The 23,189-nt window shown below is 41.4% G+C and overlaps 2 protein-coding genes across 4 annotated transcripts; both read right to left on the bottom strand.

The window, feature by feature from the left end:
- Nucleotides 1–746: 746 nt before the first annotated feature.
- Nucleotides 747–16,046, bottom strand: zgc:100829 (uncharacterized protein LOC445149 homolog). Of its 3 annotated transcripts, none has more exons than XM_038709468.1 (8): nt 15,892–16,046; nt 14,586–15,175; nt 11,552–11,696; nt 11,213–11,315; nt 10,171–10,209; nt 10,018–10,071; nt 8,320–8,611; nt 747–1,924 (listed from the first exon to the last, which is right to left on the bottom strand). In XM_038709468.1, exons 2-8 carry the CDS (start codon nt 14,764–14,766, stop codon nt 1,713–1,715), a joined length of 1,026 nt encoding a protein of 341 aa, XP_038565396.1. In that variant the 5' UTR covers nt 14,767–15,175; nt 15,892–16,046; the 3' UTR covers nt 747–1,712. The 3 variants fall into 3 exon arrangements, with proteins under 3 accessions (XP_038565396.1, XP_038565398.1, XP_038565397.1); XM_038709470.1 differs by having other exon boundaries at nt 10,030–10,071; XM_038709469.1 differs by lacking the exon at nt 15,892–16,046 and adding an exon at nt 15,284–15,405.
- Nucleotides 16,047–18,065: 2,019 nt separating this feature from the next.
- puraa (purine-rich element binding protein Aa) lies at nt 18,066–22,363 on the bottom strand. Its single transcript, XM_038709467.1, has one exon. The coding sequence runs from the start codon at nt 22,287–22,289 to the stop codon at nt 21,432–21,434; it is 858 nt and encodes a 285-aa protein (XP_038565395.1). The 5' UTR covers nt 22,290–22,363; the 3' UTR covers nt 18,066–21,431.
- Nucleotides 22,364–23,189: the final 826 nt, after the last annotated feature.

Below are 23,189 nucleotides of genomic sequence, written 5' to 3'. Positions count from 1 at the left end.
AGAAAAAGAAAAAAGAAAAAGAAAAAGAAAAAGAAAAAAAAAATCCAACTGCAGGTAGGAAACATATCATTTCGCAATTATATAAACTATCTCATCTTAAAATACCATGGTGTCTTACATTATAAACATAAATCTTATCTTCAACACCCATAACCAGATTCGTGAAATGGACTTTATTCTACCAGATAAATCACAGGCAAACACTACTTGCTGTCTACATTTTATTAATGAAGATACTGTACAGCAGCACAGGGCATTTCTCATTTCATAATTAATCACTGAGAGGTGCGTCAATTATATAATGTTGGAGTGTTGCTTTTATTCACCCCAGTAAGCTGATTTGTTACAGTGGAGATTTTCTTTAAACAGATTAACCAGCTGCTAAACATTAGCCGACGTATCTGCGATCTGAAATAGAAATGTAAGATAAAATTGTGACAATATGCCTTATAGTTTTAGCATTGGCAATCATTGCAATTGCATTTGCAAGCTTAGGTAACATTACTGGAAATAAAGCAAGAAATGTGTGAGCACAGTAATAAACAAGTAAAGGGTGGATGTGTGCAGCCCTGCTGAAAATAAAATTAGAATTTTACACAGGTCCTGGGGTGAAGCATGAGGTTTATTTGCTGAGGTTGGACATCGCAGTTAAAAGAATTTTAACATTATTATAGATTTGACTATAACAAATGTCTAACAGATTTGACTCTAAAATGTTTGCTACAAGACATGAACAAAAAATAATATAATGTTTTATTTCATTTATTGAAATGAACAAATGAAGACTTTTAAGACAAAAGGTGTACAAGTTACACAATTTTATTGTTTCTTTGATTGCACCATACAAGCTTGACTTTAAAGATAAAAATGGCTCTCATTTTACAAGTGAGCATTGTAGTAATGTTAAATTTCCCATTACAAAACGTCTTTCTCCCTATAGAAAATATTTAAGAAAAACAAAAAAGTAAAACCATGCATCTCTAAATTATTAAAATTGATGAAGAGTAACAAAGAGCTGAATTATTTGGCAGCGACTGACGAGGCATTTGGCACTGTCATTGGTCCACAACAGGTCGCAGTGAGGATCCTGCCACATGCATACGTTGCAATGTCACAAATCAACAACCCTTCACTGGTCCCAGGGAGGAGACAGCAATATGAAGGAGGACCCTACCGTGATTTATTTCACCCCGTTATGCCCTCTCAAACCCATCCCTTTGTCGTGAACCACAAATACTGAACCACACTGTTTCATAAGTGAAGAATATAATATCATTGGTAAGTAAACAATATTGTGTTAGGAGGGTTTGTGAATTAGACAAAAAATGAGGATGTATTTTTCCACATGTTACACGTGAAAAAAGCATCAACAACAAGTGAATACATGTGATAGTCATCAATTCCCTGGCAAATACATATACTGTACATAGCAACTGCTTTGAAATTTCTTTCCCACGAAGAGTGTTTACAGTACAGCAGCATCCAAAAATAAAAGAAAACCATTACATTCAAGCGTTTCCATTGCTGTGCTTTGGGAGTGATTGCAAGATTGTGAACATTACCATTTTTGAGAGCCACCTTTGGAGTTCTCCATTCCACTAGCCCACTGGCAGGGCCTCCACATTAGGTGTCCAGCATTGTCTACTGTGGCTTTATTTGAATCACGGGGTTGCGTAAAGCTGGGTGGTTGTTTGTGCATCAGTGCATAAGCATTACCTGACAGTGGGTGTGGTCGTTAGACGCAAGTGACCAGGCTTGGTGGGGAGAGGAGGCTTGATGCCGCGAGCGGGGGTTGTAGTGCTTTCAGTGCTGAAGGTTTTCATCAGCTGAGCCACCCGGCCACGCCCTGCACAGGTCGGTGTGCTCACTGTTGACCCGGCCTCCAGCGAGGTAGCCCTCCGAGACGTTTCTGATGCATCAATATCTGAAAACAGAGAGGGTCAGATTTCCTTAAGAGCTCTAACATATGGGTGACAACCTGCCATTTACAGGGGATTAATCAATATTGATTCTTCATTTTTAGGTTCGAATTTAAAAAAATCTAACAAATCAAAAACATAATTGTGATAAGGAGTGTATACTGTGATTATATCTGTGATTAACAGACAGTTGGACTTAAAAGCAACAATACAAAACTGCTAAATATACTTGCAGAAAATTCATACCTTATATAAATAAATAGATTTTAGGTTCATTATATGTAGTTTCTTGTTTTAAGTGCTCCACATTGCTACGCAGCTGCTGTATAAACTGTATTAAGTTTTTTTTCACTTCATAGTAGGATATCCTAACATAATTTGCATATCCACTCTTTTTTTCTTTTCACTATGTATTATAAGACAAGGCTGTGCTTGTCACAAGGGGACCTTGTTTATTGTAAACTACAGTGGCTAGTGTGTTATTGCAGCAGGAAACACAACACTTTTTTGGAGCATGAGGACATAAAATCCAGATGAAAATTGGTTTAAACGGAAGTACTTGGTGTACATCTGTGAAAATCATTTAAAACCATAAACTATTAGAGTTACACGTTCAACAAATGTATGCTATTGTTGTAAAAGAAATCCAGTCTTCCCAAACCACTCAATCATTTCACCTCTCCAAATACCATGCCTACACTTTCCTACACTCTTTTCTACCTTTTTTCTCTCCTTTTCATTCGCCTCCCTTTAGCCTACTCTGGCTGAGCAGAGGTCATCCTCAGTGGAAGTGTAGTAGGGACACAGCTGGGTGTAGTTTGTGAGTTGGTGTGTGTGTGTGTGTGCGCTTACTGAAGTACTGTGTTTGGAAGAGGGTGTAATTGAGGGAGGAATGGAGGGAACAGGAGTAACGGAGGGGAGGGAGGGCCACAGGGACAGCATTGGAGAGCAGACAGACGCTGCTCAGACACCAGAAGGCTTGAGGAGCCACATATTTTTAGCGTCATCCCCGGGGGACAAAGATATGTGAGAGCGCCCGCGTGCGCGGCTTCAGACTTACACAAGAACACACACACACACACACACACACACACACACACACACACACACACACACACACACACAAAATAAAGTGAAAACATGCACAAGCGTACACAAAGTTTCTAGCAGTTGAATTTCAAAAGACACATGCACGGTCTCATGTTACATTCAGGTCTGTGCGTGCTCACACACATAAACACAAACATGTACCTTCACACAGCCCTCATGCTCATGGACTCAGTCACGCATGCAGCCATCTCTCACTAATACCACGGCATTGCACAGAGTCATCCACACACAGACACACACGCAGAGGTGGGGTACAGCCAAAACCACACAGGCACTCCTGGGGCCAGGAAACCTTTAAAGCTCTTGATGTCTTGCAGGCATGAAAGGGAGAGACCTAAAGTAGCCTTTAAGGTTGTGTTATTGTTTATTGTTGTTTACTCTCCTGTCGCTCCTCTGCCCGTGGCTCTAACACCTCCCTCCACCTTCCCTGTTCATCTTCCTCTCCCCCTGTCTTGCCCTGCCTTCCTCTGCCCCCTGACCCGCGGTTCCTGCGTTAATGTCCTCTCGCCGCGCTGCGTGGGCTTGCCTCTGATTGTCTCGTTGTGTTGTGTGTGGTCACCACGGAAACCTTGGGTAGGCTCCAGCAATTGAGCCTGACACACATTCAGGCACGCACTGAGCACACACACACACACACACAAACACACATATACACACACACACACTCACACACACGCACGCACACACAGATACGCACAGACACAGGCACACACACACACACTCATGGTCAGAGATTTTTTTGAGCTCAGAGCCTCAGTGCAGGTCTGAGTAGAATGCTTAATAGAGAAACAGAGACATAGAAAGAGAAGGAAAATTGGTGTTATGGGCATGGACTGTTGGACTACCAAGAATTAATAGAAGTATATATACAGATAAACAGGATGTATATACTATATACATACTGTATAAATAGTATGTCTTAAAGCAAAACCTAAATGTGCTCCCACAGGTAACCTGACAAACCTGTCTTAACACACCCAAAAAAATTCTGTAACCCCACGCCTTCCTGCCTGAAACTCTCCTCAGCAGCTGCACTCTTAGCTCCGTCAGCAGAAGCAGTCATTAAAGCAACCTGCGAGAAAAAACACCTATTAAAACGAAAGAGAATCTCCGCATTAAATCACTCGTCAAGATTGATTCATCTCCCATTTGAGCCTTCGTACGCCACTCCTCACATCTCAGTCCAGCTCATAAATGTACAGGGAGGACAAAGAGGAGGGGGCGGGAAGCAGTGTCACTGACCAGGCTAGCACAAAAATTAAAGACCAATCTATCTCTTTAAAGACCTCCACGACTCAGGCAGAAAGAGAGGAGAGGACAGGGGTGCGGGGGGGTAGAAGTGGGGCAGAGGGCAGAATTCCCGAGCAGCATGTCTGTGGACTGAAGGGCAGAGAGGAGGTGTGTGTGTGTGTGTGTGTGTGTGTAAGCAAGTGTGGGGGGGTTGCTCCTGTGTGGGGGCTGGGGCCCCTGTCACTTATCAGCTCTAGCTGAGCGTCGCCCAGGGCTAGAGTTGGGAAGCAGCACTGGAATGTGTGTCCTTTCCTCTGAAGGTGAAGAGAGAGGAGAGGAAAGCCGACCGACAGACAGAGAAGGGTTTCTAAAGAACGCGGGCATACACATATGAACACATACCGCCAGCTGCTGGAGATTGATACACTTTCAAGCTCACATGTGCTGAAGTCATGTGACACATACACACAGCTCTAGGCTCAGTTCCAGACTCAAACTAACGCTGAGTCTACACACTCCACCTATTATTTTAAATATTACCCATATAATGTCCCTCACTTTCGTTTTTATGCAGATGACACATAACTTAAACATAGCATCAAGTTATACCGCATGATGACTGATATATCAAAAAAGAGGACACTGATCATTGCACTTTGCAGTAAATAAGGTCCTCTTGTGACAATGCCGACACAGGAAATGCTTCAGGTAATAAAAACTGATGAACTGGAAAAAATGGTGAGAAAGAGGGAGTAGTTATTAGCAAGTAATTTGCACAAAGCGAGTAAATAAACTGGTTAAAATAGTAAATGATTTGACACTGATATCTTATACAATTAATTTTTTTAAATCAGATTTTTACCTGACTGTAATCAAAACGTCTTATCATAATAATTGTTTTAAATGAAAAGAAAACCTTACTACAGGTAAGATACTGTATCCTGAATCCTGTATTTCAGACAGAAGAAGATTACTTAAAATAAAATTATTATTTTGTCCCCAAACCCTCACTCACATTGCTTTCCTGACATTTGACAACTGCACTTTGAAAATATACAGGCCGCAATACTTTCACTTTTGTGATACATGTGATCTGGTCATCATTCATTTTTGGCATGGCATCCAATCTTATATACAACTTCTTCAATTCTCAGGTGTTATACTGAGGTCAGAACAAGTTTAGTCCGGCTCCAATGGGTGCTTGTAAACACTCGTGAATGTCAGTAAAGCAGATTATTAAATTCATCTTCTGCAACTGTTGTGTGGGCCACAGTCTCTCCTCACAGGATGCAGGAATCCTTGTCATTACCCACATTCAAAAGAAAACAGCTGAGGCATGAGCCTCAGTCGGCCTCCTCCTCCCCTTGGAACAAGCTTCCTGCCATTGTCAAGGACAGACTCTCTGTCAGTATTTTTTGTCCAGAGTCAAGACACATTTATTCAGCACTGTGTTCAGCCCACCTCAACTCCCACCACACCAGCTGTTCCTTTCCCTTTCTTTTCATTTTCCCTACATTCATCTTTTATTCGCTGCCCTAGCACTGCCCACTGATGTCATATCCAGCCACTAATATGGGTCTAGGCACACACACACATACACACGCCTGCGCAACCACGATTTACTGGAATTGTATCTTTTAGTTTCTTCTTTCTATCCAGATTTTAGTCATGTGTATTCAGTGAGACTGTTCCTGATCCAACTGATAAATCGCCTTAAAAGCTCTGAGCTCACAGCACATGCCTCCACAAACAGATCTCTTACAGTAGCAGCGCAGAAAACGCTATTTGATCACGATATTCAGATATGTTCAGTCCAGTCTAGATCTTTCAGTATCTGCAAACATGATTTCACAAATATTTCCAGGATTTTGCCTCTTGATGGCATTATTAAGAGTTTGTAAGCTCTCTCGTGTCTGGCTTTTGAAGAGATTTCCCCAGCCTCCAAAATCTACAATGAACTGCCAGGAATGTTCAGAATGAACCAGACACTAAAGAGAGGGAGGGGGGAAAAACTGAAATAGTTTTAGGATTGAGTTTTTTCCTCCATTCAGCTGTCTTTAACAAGTGGTAGAAACATACAGGCTAAAGAATACACACTCATCCTTGAGGGACTATCTGTTATTGTGTCATTATTGTGGGAGATTTGGTGAAGGAAATTATTTACTTTGTGTGGCAGTGACCCAGCCAAAAACAAACAAAAAAAGGAATCTGAAAAACAAATCAGCTGGACCAGTGATACCATGTTCTATGTATGTTTCATTCTTTGTTTGTCTCAAAAGACAATGACAGGTTTGACTTTTAATCTGACTGATGCCATTTAACTCTCCCAGAAATCTTACCTTGTATCTAAGCTTCCCTGCTGATTCCTATCTAAATAAATTTAACATCCAGGAAGTGCTGCCGTGTGTCTGCAGTGTGAATATGCTGTAGGATTAGCATTTTTCCAGCAGAGGGACCTTATGGAGATGAGGTTTTCTCTCTAACTGGACTTTTCTACAGTATCCTTGTTTTCCACTGGATGGTGCTAATTTCACCCTTGCATTTCCCATTTTTCTGCATAACTGGGTCACTGTATGGTGAATGAGTGTCAATTCACGATATTGGATGCGTTGTTCACACAGGATGTCTAGGAATCACAATGATAAGTCAAACAAGATTCAAAGAAGAAGCAATCTGCACAACACACTGTACAGCCTAGTGACCATAATAACAGTGAAACTTCTGAAGGTGAACATTTGCATGGACAAAGGCAGAGGTATACAAGCAGCACAGACCACATAACAGACATGAGAGAAACACAAAGACAGATATAGCAACCCACTGGTTTGTGAAAACTCACATGTGATGTGAATAAAAATTAAATGTAAGAGGTGCAGTTATCTGGCTAGTTTCGCCACCATTCTCCCCTCGTGTCTTTGTGCAATACAAAGCTACCTGTTCTTGCTGGTTTAATGACGGCGAAGGCTGCCAAATTACACAGACAACACTGTGTAAGGCCAAAAAATGTGTGCAGATTTACGGATACTCGTATGTTACTAAACTAAATTGGGGGTAAAATAAGAAGTAGTGTTTTTAAGATGTTTAAATTCTGTAAAATGACCTGATCACCAACCACTTAATATAAAGAGAATACAGGACTCTATTAAACTATGATTTTGGAATAGGGAATGCATATTCATTATGCCAATGACTGAATAACAGTAAATTAGAAGATTTTAATTGTGTTAAATATTCCCATTCACTAAAAAACATGACTGAAAAATCATGTACTGTTGCTCTGAAGGACCAGTGTTCTATCTTGCATCCATCTGTCCTTTAGCATCAGACTTGATCTGGTAAAATAACCATGCACCTCAATCAATCTACGGTGCATATTGACCATTTCATTGCCTTTGTGCACCCATGACAAAAGAGAAGCTACCAAACAAGCAGGTGTGCGGGGGCAGATGTGGTACTATGACACAAATCCCAGTCACATAAGCTTTTTTTCCCCCTCTAGGCTGGCCTCTTTTTTCTCTGCCAGTCCATAAAGATTCCAGTGGGCTGAGGCACTATTTGGCGAGCACATTAGGTTTGGGGAAATAAATCTTTCTTCCTTGCTGCAGCACTGAGAAACCTATCTAGTATGAACTTTGCTCAGAGTGGTTCGGCTCAGCTCTCCACGGCTAATAATGGCTGGCTCTCAGAGAAGAAGCAGTGGGAAAGGGCTCTCTTGTCGGCTCAGTTGCTCGCGGCGATTGTCATGTAAAGCTAGTTGCAATATTGTGGACTCAGTTTTCAACCCACATCTGTATCCAGTCTTTCTCCAATAGGTAACATCTAGCTAAAAAAAAAGACAGAAGGGATGTCTATATTTCGCTGTGTTTGTGTACGATGACACCAGCCATCATTTATATGTTCTGTTTGTGTATTTCTATTAATCAGACTGCAGACCTGAAAAAATATTTGCCCATTTAATGGATATAGAGGAACACTTTTCAAACAAATCTAAAATAACACATTTTTAATTTATTTTGAAATCAGACCCATCATGTACCCTTACCCATAATGCTATGCTCACCTTTCCCAACTTGTGATGCCTGGGGCTTCTGAGGTTCCTGTGAGCACAAGCCTACTCTGGTGGGTGACGCTGTTCCAGAGTCTGGTTTGTCAGTGCTGCTGGAGGAAGCTGATGGTGTGGCGGTGGCCAACCTCAGATTTGCGAGGCCGAGTCTCGTGTTGACAGAGCCTGGTGCTGCATTTGCCGAAGCTGGTCTCACGTTGACAGGGCTGGCTCTCATGGGAGGCCTGGAGCAGATGGAGGGCTGGGGAAGTGACTTTTCCTCAGTGGCACTGGCTGACTTCAACTCGAGCTGCAGAGGAAAGAGTGACAAAAGACGGCAGAGGAGTGCGATCAGCGTTGACAGCTAATTCACATACAGTGGAATTACTGTCATGTTTGATTAAATCATTGGATAAATGATTCACCAAATTACAGTTCTCCAATGACTACTCTGCGCCATAATGAAACACACAGAACTATGACCGCTGATTAGGATTTAAGGATGTGTGGAGAGAAAATTATAAGGTGACTTGGAAATCAAGCTGCCTCGCTAATCTTCCTCCCTGATCTCACGCCTTCTTAATCAACAATCTCACTCTCTCAGGCTGACTTCTTTCCTCTTTAAATCAAATGGATAAAACCTGCAGCAAAGCTAGCAACAGCCACTGCTACATCTGCAGCACTGAAACCAGCCTCTTCCTGTGCCCACACACAAATCTATCTACAAATAAGACATTCAACAAATTAATGAATCTTGTAAGGAGAGACTTGCTTAGGATGTGATTTCTTGTTAGACTGGCCAAACCTACTAAGGTGTGTGTTCATTGCTACATCAGTATGGGTTGGCCAAATATATGTGTTGGGGCCTGTAATATAGAGTTTAGTATAGATATAAGAAGTGAGGGAGAGACACTTCCTCCCGTGGCAAAGGGGAGGGAAAAACAGAGAACAGAGGAGAGCTCACGCGCCCAAACCTCAGGAGACTATCCCACAATCCCATCCATCTGCGACTGACGCATTCTCTATCTCTGGCGTTTTAATTCCCCGATCAAGTTCATCAACCATCTGTTCTAGGGCAGTCCAGAAATCCTGCCTTGCCTCTGTGATTCAGCTGTTCTGGCAGCGCGTGTCACCTGCACACACACACATACACACACACACACACACACACACACACACACACACACACATTTACACGCGCATAAGCAACACATCAAGAGAAAGAAAGCAAGGGGAGACGGAGAGAGAGCACACACTCCCCAGACAACACCAAGGCTGGAGCGATGATGGAGCCAGTGGGAGGACAGTTCAGTTCAGCTGTTCCCCTGAGAGAGCTACGAGGGGTGCGGCAGCTCAGGCGAGCGGGAGCACAGAGAGGGAGAATGCTGGGAGAAAGATGATCTGCAGAGAGGCTAGGAGTGAGGGGACAGCTGGCCCACCATTTCCTGTTACTCACAGACGATGGAACTGCCATGGAAAGACACGCAGGCACTCTGAAGCAACATTTGAAAGAGCCGAAGAGTGGACTGCAATACTGTTAATCACACCTTGCTGGGATATGTGAGGCTGTGTTTTAAAAATGTGTTTTTCAGTGCAGATGGGACACTGCTCAAACTGCTTTATAAACCATCTAGATTGTTTTGAGCAGTAAAATATCTTTAAAGCTAAACCTTGATTGCAGCAACAACAAATAAAAGCATACAATTACTTTCTTACATTCACAAGTACCTTTTCTGCTGCTGGAGGTGATGAATGCTCGCTCACTGACACCTGTGGGTTTAACAAAGACATTACACGAGTGTTTCAGGCCATGATACAACCCGACAGCACGGAGCTCAATTCTTACAGAAGGCAGTTGCTTCAACTCACCGGCAGAGGGGGTGAAGTGCTCGTGTCCTCACATTTCCCCTGTTTGGAGAGACAGTGCCATGTTAGATGATACTTAGAGGCGACACGTCACCTTCCTTTACTGTGAGTCAGTTCCGTACTTGCAATGAGCGGGGGAAAACAGAGCAGGAGTTTAAGAGTTGAAAGAGATATCTTAATCATATATATATATATATATATATATATATATATATATATATATATATATATATATATATAAAATTGCAGATGATCATTTAAAACATATCTGCGACGTGGGTGCGGTATTGTGACTGCAGTGGCAGGCAAGGGGATGCTCGTGTTTCCACTGAGTGTGCAGCGTGCAGCTTCAGCTCGTGGTCAGACCAGATGAGACCGTCCACCCTAAGTGCGGGCATGGTTGCCATGACAACGCAGCAAATTTCTTTTTATATACCCCCCCCCCACACACACACACACACACTCACACACACACTTACGCACACCCTGGAAATTATCCAAAGTCAGTGTTTATTTTGACACAAACTAGAGGCTCAGATTAATAGTTGGGTTAAAGTCTATATTTAATAGCGAGAATTGACTTTCACCATCCATGCTCAATAGCCTAAATGGTAGTTTTCACAAGCTGCACTGCAGGCAAGAGAAGTGAAAATGAAGTGATGGAAGTGTCATGTTTGAGGAGGAAGTGTTGAATTGAGGGGATGAGACAAAGAATCAGTTAAAAAGCAAAAGGGTCTTCTGGGACTTCAGTATAAATTGGTTTGACGGTTCAGCGATTCTCAATCTCAATCTATTTTTATTCCTATTTTTATTTCTTTTTATGTTTACGCTCATATTGGCTACAGAATGGTAAATAGTTTGACCAAGTAGTGCTTTTCCTGTATCAGTTTGTTTTGTATGATGAAATTTCACAGGAAAACAAACTGAAACAAGAGTATGAAACCAGTTTTTTTTTATTTATCATGCTCTAAATCATCTTTGTTCTCTGCAAGGTTGAGAATCACTATGACAGATCTCTTAGGGCCACAGACAAACAGCTACACACCTTTAAACTGAGTGAGATTCCAGGTTGTGTTTTAGGAGGGAGGTTCTCTCTCTCACTTCTGACAGGTTCTGTGGCTTTTCTGCTCTTCAAGATAGTTTGATGGCTGAAACATATCATCAGAGCACGTCAAATATATATATACATATATGTATGTATGCATGTGGTATACATATTCTCTTGCATAATAATAATAATATAATATATAAAATAATGTGTACAACAGAAACCTCTGACAACTCCTTCAATAGCAGTCTGTAAATAACACTAACACACTGAAACATTGATAGATTTTTTCACATATTGTTCACTGCCTGTAGTTAAATCTCAAAATTGTATTACTTTGCATTGTTCTGAAGACTCTGCGCCTTCTTTTCTCCAATTCCTGAGCAGATGAATTTGGAGCTTAGCTCGTCCACCTCTCCGATCACAAGGACCGCCACATCTCCATCCCGGCCGAGCAGCCAGCTCACATTCTTACTGTTGGCTGGAGGAAACACACACACACACACACACACACACACACAAAATATGAGTTAATTGTCTTTTGAAACAAGCAAGTTAAAATATGTCTATATGTAAAATATATATGTAAAGTGACACCAGAATATGATAAGACATCAATATCACACTTAATAATAGAATTAGAATAGATTGTATGAATATGTTTTATTTGGAAATATTGTGTTGATATATTGAAGTATTTCAGATCTCTCAGATAATCAGTTGTCACTCCAGTCGTTCTGAAATAAAACTGACAACTGACAACGAGTGTTTCTGATAACCTGAGGCTGCTGTTTTGATTTATAGACAGACAGGTGCAACAGCTGGTGAGCTCCAAGCAGCCGACCACAAATGTATGAGACAGGACCTTCAAATAGATGATATAAACAGAGTTGAAAAAGAAAACACCTGTCCTCGTTTTGTAAACTTGTAAAAACCTGCCACTGACTGTTGTCATTCTTAATCTGAACCAATTCTGACATGAAACCATCCTTTAATTTGCACCTTATTAAATGCAACCCCAGTCCCTAACCCAAAAATATAAATAATGATATATTAATAAATGAGATCTGGGGTAACACTCTGGGTTAGCTTCTCCTAAATGTTAATCTTTTCTGAGGACATTGAGTCCTCTTAAGCATATGAGCACAACATGGCACAAAGGCTTTCGCAAAACCAGCGTCACTGCCTTGTGACTATATTTGGGAGCATGCATAAGTTACTTTATAGAGATAAACCAGCTCACGTGGGCTCAGAGGGTAAGAGCTTGTTGGATTGAAAACAGGATAACATATTTTCATACTGAACGGGTTTTGCCAGCCTGCCCTGTGGGTCGCGTTCTACCAGGGCATACCAGGAAGACTACAAAAGCACAGCAGTCAACATACCTTTAAACAAGCTACTAGCCCAAACTGACAGCTATAAGCCATGACACCATTGTCATGAGGGGGTGAGATGAATCCTGTCAGCTGATTAAATGGGCATGTAGACACAATGTAGAAGACACCACATTTATTTGTTGGCATTTGTCATAGGCCCTCCTTTCATAGGCAGTGTTAAATCAATACAATAATATATTTTATGTTGTATAATGTTTCTAAAATGTGAGAAGATAGTTCTCCATATCTGAAGAAGGAGACAAATGTTACCAATCTGATCAACTTGTAGTCCCAGAAACTTTACGCTGAGCCGTGTAGTTTGTCTCTGCCTCATGTGACGCGCACAAACATGCCAGCGTATAGTCATTTAGCGCTAATTATCACAAAGCCAGCCTAACCACAGAAAAAGTCCCATGATCAGTAAAGGCTTAAGGCTGAGATTGCACTGTTAACAGCAGCAGAGAGAGAGAGAGAGAGAGAGAGAGAGAGAAAGACCCTTCATGCTGTGCAAAAAAAACAACGAACTTAACATGTTAGCTCTCCCACAAGGCCAGCCAGATAAAATCAAACTCTCTTTTTGCTTCTCAAACGCATACATTTCCTGCATACTTCCTGTTTCACCCCCTGCTAATTGTTTGAAGGATTGTGGGTCTTGACTCACTTCCTATTTTTACACAGAAACACGAACCATCCACTACTTGCTCTGCATAGGCGAGGAGCCTGTGTGTAGAAGAGCTGTGACCATGTGACGGCACAGCCTGCCGTCTTCATCCAGCCTCCTAAGAACAGCTGCATCGGTCATTAAGAGATAGAAAGAGCACTGTCCTCTCACTCTGCACCACAGTTGATAGAAACTGCTTTGTTATTAGCCAAGACAAGACAGATCACATTACTAAGTCAATCAGACTTAAAGCGCCAACTGCAGTGTGCTGTTAATTGGCTTTAAGTCATATTCGAGTGGGTTTTCAGCAACTGCTGTATCCTTCCAAGCCTCGACAGTTTGTTGTGTCATCTAGGAGTCCTTCTTTGGGATATAAAAATAGAGCAACTTGTTATGTCAGAGTCCTTACAAGACGCATTTCTCATACTAGGCCTTGCTGCCACCAAAGAGAGAATGCAGACAGGCAAGATTCTTTAGAATGCGTCAAACCAGTTTCAGGAAACACAGCATGTATTCTGTTGGCTCCAAATGTCCCTTCTCTCTGTCACTCGTAGGCTCATGTTGCGTGGTGTGACTGGGAACAATATGATCTAAATGAGAGCCTGACAGCAAAATATGTGCGTGTGAACACATTCACACACTGCCACATTTCCATTATGGAAATACCACACGATAATAGCACTTTTAAGGGGTGAATAATATTTTACCATGACATCTACTTTACTTTACTTGTGTAAATGTTAACATCATCTGTAAGTGTGCTGTTAACATTAATTCACCAGCATCATCAATCTGCTGTAATTGTTTAGGACTTCAGATATAAATAGTACTTGTGTTAGTGGAGTACAAATCATCTTAGGTTTCTGTCTGTATATCCTCTTCCAACTTTTAATTTCCACAATATTACAGACACATTAATGTGGAGCAGCTGGTGTTTCTTAGCCCAAGTTATTTTAGGTAACTTTAAATTTGCCAAATGGACTTCAGGTAAACGCTGTGCCTGTTTGGCAAACAGCTGCTGAGATGACTGGGAACATGAGCTGCAGCAGCGTCAGGGTATGCAGCAGCACAACCAGTGCACACATGCTTCTGCAGTGCACTTTTGTTCCAAGCTTTGTAACTCTCTGTCAACAGCAAACATCTTGACTAAAAGGATTCAGAAAGCAATCCTCAAAAGGAGAGCAGATGGTTTTCTGTCAAAAGCTTTGTTTAATAAAAGTGCAATGGTCAGTTTGCTTGAAAAACCTGAAGCTGCTCCCCGTCGCGCTAGATAAACAGGAAGAAGATAAGTTAACAAAGGTGAGGTGGCTCTGATGTTCTCTGTTGCAGTTACCTTTTTTTGGTTTTGTTCGCTTAGCGTCCCCCCCTTCTCTCTCTAGTTTCTCCTCCTGCTCTTCCCAGCGCCGCACCTGCTCTTGGCGCATTTTCAGGAACAGAGTCTTTTTCTGGTCCTCGTTAAGAGCATCCAGCACATCTGGGTCGATGTACATGTCCTTTAAAATCTGCTGCAGCATGTTGCCGGTTGAATGGTGGGTTAACTTGGTACCTCCTGGCCAAGCTGTCAGAGGGAGGAGGCGCTGTCAGCTGTCTTTGGCCAGCAGCTTCTCGAGGTGGACAGTGTTGGTTTATAGTATCATGATGTTAGAAGAAGGCTTTCACAGCTTCTTTATCCTACAATCATTCTTATTCACACACAAACTCTTCTTCACGAATCAGGGCGCATGCTCACCCTCACACACTTTTGTACATACTGTACAGTCACATACATACATAACAGTTACACTAACACACACACACACACACACACACACACACACACACACACACACAAAATCCTGTTTCCTTTCCGTGTTGTGGTGACAGTTTCACCACCCTACTCAGATGTCAGTTTCCTCTGACTTTTGACGTCATCACTGGGACAATCTACATGAAAAAAAAAAGAAAACTTTTGAAACAAACATTTGGAAGATCATGCTGTGCCTTATAGATTCAACATTTTTGTGAAAGATGCAATGTCCTATATGATTCCACCTTTGCGACATTCAGAAACCTTTTTCTTCTAGTCTGTTTCAGTCAGGTTATCTTTTCCCTCCCTTCATGAATACGGAAGAGCCCAAACCCTGTTTCTTAACTGACAGAAAAGCTGTAGCCCAAAATGGGAGGAGATTCCAAAGGAATGGGGCTGTTTCTGTCATCAATGGCCCACCTCCCTCCTCCCCCTCCTTACCACACATCCCTTCCCAAACCCATGTTCCTTTCTCTCACCCAAACTCCCAGGAAATAGCGGCTCCATTTTAACATGCTCAGTTTCTGTTTGCAAGAGAAACAAAAAAACAAAAAACAGGGTCACAGCCCAGGACTGCATGAGCCGGTTTCTGTAACAAGGGGATAGAAATAGACTCCTCCAATCACAGTGGGTAGTTAAACAATGGCTACCACATTAGCAGCACTTGGAGGGAAACAACGCTTGTCTCAGACTGAGAACTATCACTGGTGGAATACAGATTTGTGTCTACTAAACACGTTGTAGGGTGCAGAGATGGAAAACCCAGGGAAAAGGGGGGAAGTGAAAAGAGACAGTAAGTGATACAAAACCAAAGGGAGTTATAAGAGAAGGGTAGAATAGCTCAAGTACTCACAGTGGGATGTAGACAGCCGCTCCACAGCAGAGTATGCTAACTAAGCTGAGAGAGTCTGAGCGCCTGTGGGTCCTCCTCGTCTTTGTGTGTATGACTGGGCTGATGACATCACAGCATTCCATAATCTCTCTCTCCCCTCTCCCACTCTCTCTCTCTCTCTCTCTCTCTGTCTGTCTCTCTGTCTCTCTGACACTCACACACTTTATTTGAAAAGGGGAAGAGAGAGCAATTCAGGAAGTTTACCTCACACAGAGCGGAAAATCCTAAACCTAAAGATTCAAGCTCCTTTTTTTCACCACTGCTCTCCCACCAAGGAAAAACATTAAATACTTATTTTTTCAACCGTGAATGTAATAATAAAATTGGCACACAAATGGGACAGTGCTAACTCTTAAAATTGACACAGTTGTTTTATATTTCTTCCAAAATACCATATGTTATGCAGTTATAGGCCTATGTATTTAAGTGAACTATTGCTTAAATATGAAAAAGTAATGAGAATGTCATTAGTCAGTTGATATATGGCACATTATTACACATTAAGCAATTAAACAATGACTTTTTGCTGAAAAATATGTGAATGGCGGATGTCTTGATATAATGCGTGGCACTGTGGCATCTATTTATGTAGCTGTTAACTTTTCCCTGTCTGTTTTTAATTCTACCACATTGAAGCACAAAAGGCAGATTTCTCCTCTGAGACGCCTCTCCTCTCCCTTTTCATTTATAGGTGAAGACCACCATCTAGTGGCTGAAGCAGGCGATGCCTGCCATGGATTACGTCACCACCAAAGCCAGTGCTTAACTGCTTCAGAATATAGCGTTACAAGTTGAATTAAATTAAAAGCAATGCTAAAGTGAGGGCTGCCTTTCCAGACATATGCTGTAAAGCTCAGCAACACCACACCACAAATATGCATACGTGCAGTCGCTTGCATGCAAAAGGTAAAAAGTGGCAGGATGTTGCACATTGCAGCATTCATAATACTCAGTGCAGTCAGGGAGTGCTCAGGTGATGGTGGCCATATTGCACCAGCAATAAAATGCAATTTTGATTGAGTAATTCTGTGGCAGTGTGGCAGCTGGACCAGACTAAACCTGCTGTTAATTTTCCCTAGCAGCATTCCTGTGAGCAACTATTGCCATTGTGCTTCTGAGCAGCATGACTGACACACTATGGTGATCGAGTTCTACAGCCTTTCATCAATACAAGACACTGTGCTTTCACAAACATAGTCAGACTAAATAAAATGTATCACCAGTTGTGTGTTGCACTAGTGCTTCCAAAGCTGTGATGACCTTAACCAATCCTCTATGTGTGTTCTTGGATGAAGAGCAAACTCAAGAGTCTGAGTTGGCATCTGGGCTGGAGTCCATCTCAATTTAGCACATCCCCTTCGGGTTTTTTTTACCCATCCTCCTGGCCAGCAGGGGGGCCAAGAGGCTGAGGGACCATCAACTTCACAAGCAAGACAAAGCATACATATGTCCTGCAGAAATGCCTTTGAGCATGTCCGGACTGCACTCTGACATTTCTGGAGTGTTTGTGGTGGTGGGAACACAAACTTAACTCATCCTTAAACTGATGTTTTTCAAATATGGTTTCTTTTGGTAGGGGATTGAGAAGAAGGTACAGGACTGTTTAAAGTAACAAAAATTCTCTCAACATTGAGGGCCCAGGCAACATGCCCCTGTCATAGCAACTCAGCCATGTTTTTAGAGGCAGAAACAACACTGAGCCTGGGGATGATGTGGTGAAGGATGATGCCTGGCCTACTGTCAATTCAACAATTCTTCAACATCATATCTTTTTATTAACATGCATTAAATCAGAAATCTAACTTGTAAATAAATATAAATAAAATAAATGGTATATATATATATCTTTTTATATAATAAAAGTATCAACAAGTAACTTAAAAACTTTGCGACATGCTTTTCTTTAACTTTGGCTTGTTTGTGTTTATCACTGTAGCAATACGACAAACCCCAAAACTCATATCAGGAAAAAAAAAAAAGGTTATTTGCAAACAGTTACAAAACTTAAAAATAAATGCATGTTCTGTTGGTTCGTGATCAATAAGCTCTCATTTCTTTAGTGTTATATGAGCAGTAAAGCTCACAGAAGAGCAACCGTTGCATACAGATGGTCACAAATTGCATAGTCAGGATGATTAGAGAACAAATTAATGCTTTATTTTACAGCCTGGTATTATACATACAGTACTAATGTAGAAATCGCTAAGAAGACATGAGTCATCAGTTACTTGTCATTGCAAAGTTTGCATTTTAAAGGCTGTAAAATTAAGCTTTAGTAATTAGTATCATTGCAAATGTAGAGTCAGACATTGTGGACAACACTACATCACAATTGAACATACTTTTCATCAGTGAATTTAGACATTTGTGGAATCTTTTTTTTCCAACAAGAAATGAAACATAAAAAACACATTTTGAATGTAGATTTTTCCCTCATGGGTAAATTATATTTATTTTTAAAATTTGTCAAATGTACATAAATTATATTTAATGCATTAAAACCAAATGAGCAAATCAAATACCCTCTTTAAAAAAAAGAACCAACATATGAGAGAACGACATTCTTTGTTGAGATTATTTTAAACAAGTATTGGTCAGGCATTTCATTAACCTGGGAAAGCAAAGTGCTACACACAACAACCACTGAAGACAGTTCACCATACACCTTAATGAGGATTGGACTGAAGCACCTTTTCTTAGCTTAAAGCTAAAATGGAGATTTCACTGTTTTTTTTAAGTTTTCCTTTTCACAAAAACTCCATTGTGTGTTTATAGTCGACCTTCAACAACCCATACGCAAAGTTTACCCTTTTCCTAAAGAGAGGCGTACTTGCAGTGACATTGTTCTACTTCAAGTTAAAGTATGTGAACTGCTTGAGCCAATAGTCTGCTAAGACCTTGGTTTACTATATTTTCCTCTAGGATGGAGCTTTGAGTGCAAATAAAGGCATACAACTCCTTCATGAGAAATAAACATGGAATTCAGCCACATGCTTTCAAATAGTAATCATATATTTAATTGATATACATATATTGCCACCATTGGCACATACGATATTGCACACAGTGATGAAATGTTGCACAGAAAAAATAGATATATTTTTTGTGGGCGAAAACATTCCAAAATTACAAATAATGTGGAATAACGCTGAAAAGGTAAAACTACGTAAAACAAAACAAGACATGCTTGCTGCTCCCCATTAATTGAGCGACTTACACATAACTACCCAAGCCAAAGAACGAGCATTTGAAAGGGGGCTTGCCAATAATTTATATCATTTCACGCTACTACCGATATTCCCAATCAGCCCCTGCTCTCCCTGCTTATGCGCTTGGCTAGTGAAGAGCCAACTCTTCTGCATCATCTTGCATCTAGGTGACCACCCCCTTCCATGTTTACATGTAGGCCGATACCTGGATGGCTGGGGAACGGGGATGGCAATGAAGTTAGGGAAGAAGGAAGGTAGCAGAAAAAAGTTACGAATTCTGCTCCAAATTTTTTCTTTTTAAGAGTTTGTAACAAACCCTTTTAGCACCACGAGTCGTGCACTAGCACACAAGGGGGCTGAGACACAAAAATTGAAGAAAGAAAGAGGAAACAATAACATAGAGAAGCCAAACTGCGATCCAAAGCACCAGGCCAGCGTGTAAGCATGCGGAGTGTGTAAGGCACCAGGTTGTTTATATGCTGAAGAGGATGCTCCCAATCAGGTATTGTTTAGGCTATACCAGAGGCTCCAAAAATAGGTGGTCAAGGACAGTCTAGTTTGCTGGTTTCCAGTCAATCTAAACATGGGAGCAATCATTTAATTCAATGCTGAGGTAAATCTGACATTATCTGATTGTTGCCAGTTTCTCTGGAGTTTACTGACAGAGTTTATAAAACTGCTATCACACATCTATGAGATGCGACTGAACTGGATTAGAACCAGTTGTTTTCCGTGTGGCAGCCCAAATATTTACAATTAGACCAAAACAGAATCTCATCACCCCCGGGTAGATATTTGGGCTTACAAATCTAAAAGTGGAGCTAAGGGTATGTATTCAAAGTAGCCCCACTGAACTTCACACCTTCAGATCTTAAACTTGTAGGGATGGGCACATCCAGTGACACACTACTGGAGGTTAACCAACAGGTGAACTGGACCCTCTTCACCATGGCTTATCCAGGCGTGCTCCTCAGTAGCCCTCCTCATAGTGTGATGGTGACATTTTGATTACAGTTCACAAGGTCGCTCCTTTTACAATCACGCTTTGAAACAACTTCCACTACAACTACACCAAGCCTTTGGATGGAAATCGCTCGGTACTCAAACTTGAGATTCGTACACTATAGGCAGATAAAGATACATATGGAAGGGTCCTTGAGCCAATATTTTGGGAGACCAACGAAATCTATTTTAGTGCAGATTAACATGCAGCAACAGCACTCCTTGGCACCATTTGGACTGTTATGACTGAACAAGATCACAAAATGTTTCTGATGTAATAACCAATAATGCTTTGCTGAATTTCGCCTCTTTTTTCAGACCACTAAGCCAATCAGCACTGTATGTGTAGGGTGGTTGTCTTGTTTAGTAATCTGCAATTCAGGCCATTTGCTACATGTTATCACTGCATTTCCTCTATCAAATACACATTTAGTACCTTTAAAATGAACACATTGCATTAACAACGAGACACAAAGGTAGTCTATAATATATCCATCTGCATGGCAACAATTTCAAATGAAACAAAATTACAATATTAATATTTCTTTGAATGCCTCTGGCAAATGTCATCATGTCAAGATCCATTGGCCATTTCAATATATTTGATTTTTATGCAATGCATATTGCACAACAAATAGAGCACTTATTTCATTTCATGAAAATGCCTATATGTTCCTTTTATACTGCATGACATCTAACCAGTTTCCGAAGCAGGCCTAGCCCTCATAATGATTTATGTGTAAACACATCTCTACTCACAGGTAAAGGTAAATAGGATGGCAAGTACATGTGACAACCTTTTACAAAGTTTTTGAATTTTGGTTTAAAAATTAAAATATCGGATTTGTGCTGAAGTCATTAGGTCACATGAAAAGGAAAGGCTTTTTCCTCGGAACTCGGCAATAATTCCATTTGAACATTGCAAACACTTTTTTTTTCTTCTTTTTTTACAATAGCTTTAACTGGTACAAAAGTTTTCTGTTAATAAGGGAAATAAACACTCAGTTCAATATTGTTTGTCAAGTAGGAAACAATGTTCAAATATAATGTTATTACTTTGTTTAGCAGCCTGTTACTGTATTAATGGTGGATAAGTGGGGTAACATCCAGCGATGAGTGACAACATGTCATAACTGTCAGGTTGTGGAGGTTTCTTATATTGTGGGTGATGCTCCCTTGGAGTTAAACCATTACAGTTAAATCTTTAGATTTCTTTCTTTATACAGTAGAGTTTTTAATTATATTTCTGTTGTTATTTTCATTACTCTTGCATCTTTTTTGCTCTCTATATCAATCCTCGTCTCCATCGTCCGCCTGCATCTCTTCTTGTTGCTGCAGCTCGCATGCCCTTTTCTCCCGCTGTTTCTCCTGGATCTTCTTCATCTCCTCGGCATATTTACTGAAAGTATTCCCAAATTTGGACCACACTTTGTAGGGCACCGTAATTGAATTGCGGTACGTAGGCTTCACCTCGCTTACCCTCATGAACACACCATACTTATTGGATCCGACGTCGAAGAAAAACCGTTTGTTGTCCACAGTCAATGATGACCCTTCGGGCAACTCTGCAGGTTCGTCCTCTACACCGTAATCGTCAATAAGTTTAGCCAAAGCGTCACGAAACTCAATAAGTCCCTGGGCAGGCAGAGCAATCGTCTGGCCTTGCGTGGATCCCAAACCGGGCCCCCGGTTAACGGTCTGTCGAATCCTCAGAAACCGTCCCCTCTGGTTCTCTTTCAGATCCATATAGTATTTCCGATTTTCTCGGACCAAGAACTCGCTTTTGAGTGCTCGCCTGGGCTCGTCTTGTACCAGTCCCGGATTGCTCGGACCCAGCTGGGCATAATGTTCGATGAAGTCCCCCAGGTAGTCACGGAACTCGACCGCCACGGACATGGAGAGAGTGAGGCGGCTCTTGTTTCCACCGGCCCCGACTTCTGCTATCTTTAAGAAGCGGCCTTTCGCGTTTTGCTTAACGTCCAAATAGAAGCGTTTGTTTTGGATGTCAACCCGCTTCGACGCCAGCTCTTGCGTCTCATGCTGGAGTCCGGAAGCCGAGCCCGCCCCTCCTGTCGCTAGGTGCATGGGACCGAAGCCTGGGCCCGTTGCTGCTCCTCCCTGCTCGCTTCCACTGTCTCTGTCCGCCATGATGCTGCCTGCCTGCCTTCTCCCTCTGTCTGCTGCAAAGCCACCGCCAGCCACAGCGAATGCCTGAGCTCTCGCGAGATCTACACAAAGAGGCATAAAAAAGCGAGGGGGGAGACGTTAATGCAGACTGCAGAGCGAGGATGGTGTGCAATCTCCCGCAAGGTGTAATGTCAGAAGCTGTCACTTATATTGAAAACGAAACCAACGAGTGTTCTGAAGAAATGCCTCTCCCGCGGTCTGGTTAAGTTTCAATTTGTCGATACAGCCTCTGAAAATGATGGTTTCTGCTACGTGGGAAGACCCCAGTGTGCCCCCTGTTTTAAAGTGCGAGGAGAAAATAGACTCCTTCCAAAGAGGCTACATCAGAAGTGCCGCTGTGCACGTTTAATATGCTAATGATTTTTACAAACGATTAATTAGTTGTGGCAACCTTACATCAAATGTACAGCTTATTTTAAGTGCTTTTATTTTAAGTGTAAGAGTGTTGTTTACGGATCCAAAATTGGGCCAAACTCATTGATTTCTAATGACTCGAGTTAGGCTAAGAAAATTGTGCTGTCATGGAAATCAAGTCCCTCAAGTCTAATATCTAAACTGTGCGTTTCGCGTTCTAGGCAGGCCATTTTAGGCCTCATGACCAAATGTATATATTTTTAATTTAACGACATTGTAGGCTTTCTAGTAATAAAATAATATTAACAATACAACTTCTAACCATGACTCAATCATTATTTGCCCACAACCAACCCTGTAGGCTAGGCCTACAGTTAATGGCACTGGATCCATAATAGATCCTGTTTAATCTAGTCCACCATAACCATATCACGTTTTGAAATAAATTATAACTTCAAAACCATAGCCTACTTCTGGCATGAATAACAGCTCTTTTTTATTTTATTT

The sequence above is a fragment of the Micropterus salmoides genome, unplaced genomic scaffold (assembly GCF_014851395.1).
Source record: "Micropterus salmoides isolate LMB-PRFRI ecotype aquatic unplaced genomic scaffold, ASM1485139v1 Ms_hic_scaffold_9, whole genome shotgun sequence".
Classification (NCBI taxonomy): Eukaryota; Metazoa; Chordata; class Actinopteri; order Centrarchiformes; family Centrarchidae; genus Micropterus; species Micropterus salmoides.
This window is presented reverse-complemented; position numbering and strand designations above follow the sequence as displayed.

What these genes read in the sequence shown, in the direction of transcription:
- zgc:100829 (XM_038709468.1), bottom strand. Translation starts at nt 14,766, where the DNA reads ATGCTGCAGCAGATTTTAAAGGACATGTACATCGACCCAGATGTGCTG. An exon ending in CAGAAAAGGTACTTGTGAAT is followed by an intron (nt 8,612 to 10,017) that starts GTAAGAAAGTAA and finishes TTTCCTCTGCAG; the next exon opens with CTCGAGTTGAAGTCAGCCAG. An exon ending in GGCATCACAAGTTGGGAAAG is followed by an intron (nt 1,925 to 8,319) that starts GTGAGCATAGCA and finishes CTCTGTTTTCAG; the next exon opens with ATATTGATGCATCAGAAACG.
- puraa (XM_038709467.1), bottom strand. Translation starts at nt 22,289, where the DNA reads ATGGCGGACAGAGACAGTGGAAGCGAGCAGGGAGGAGCAGCAACGGGC.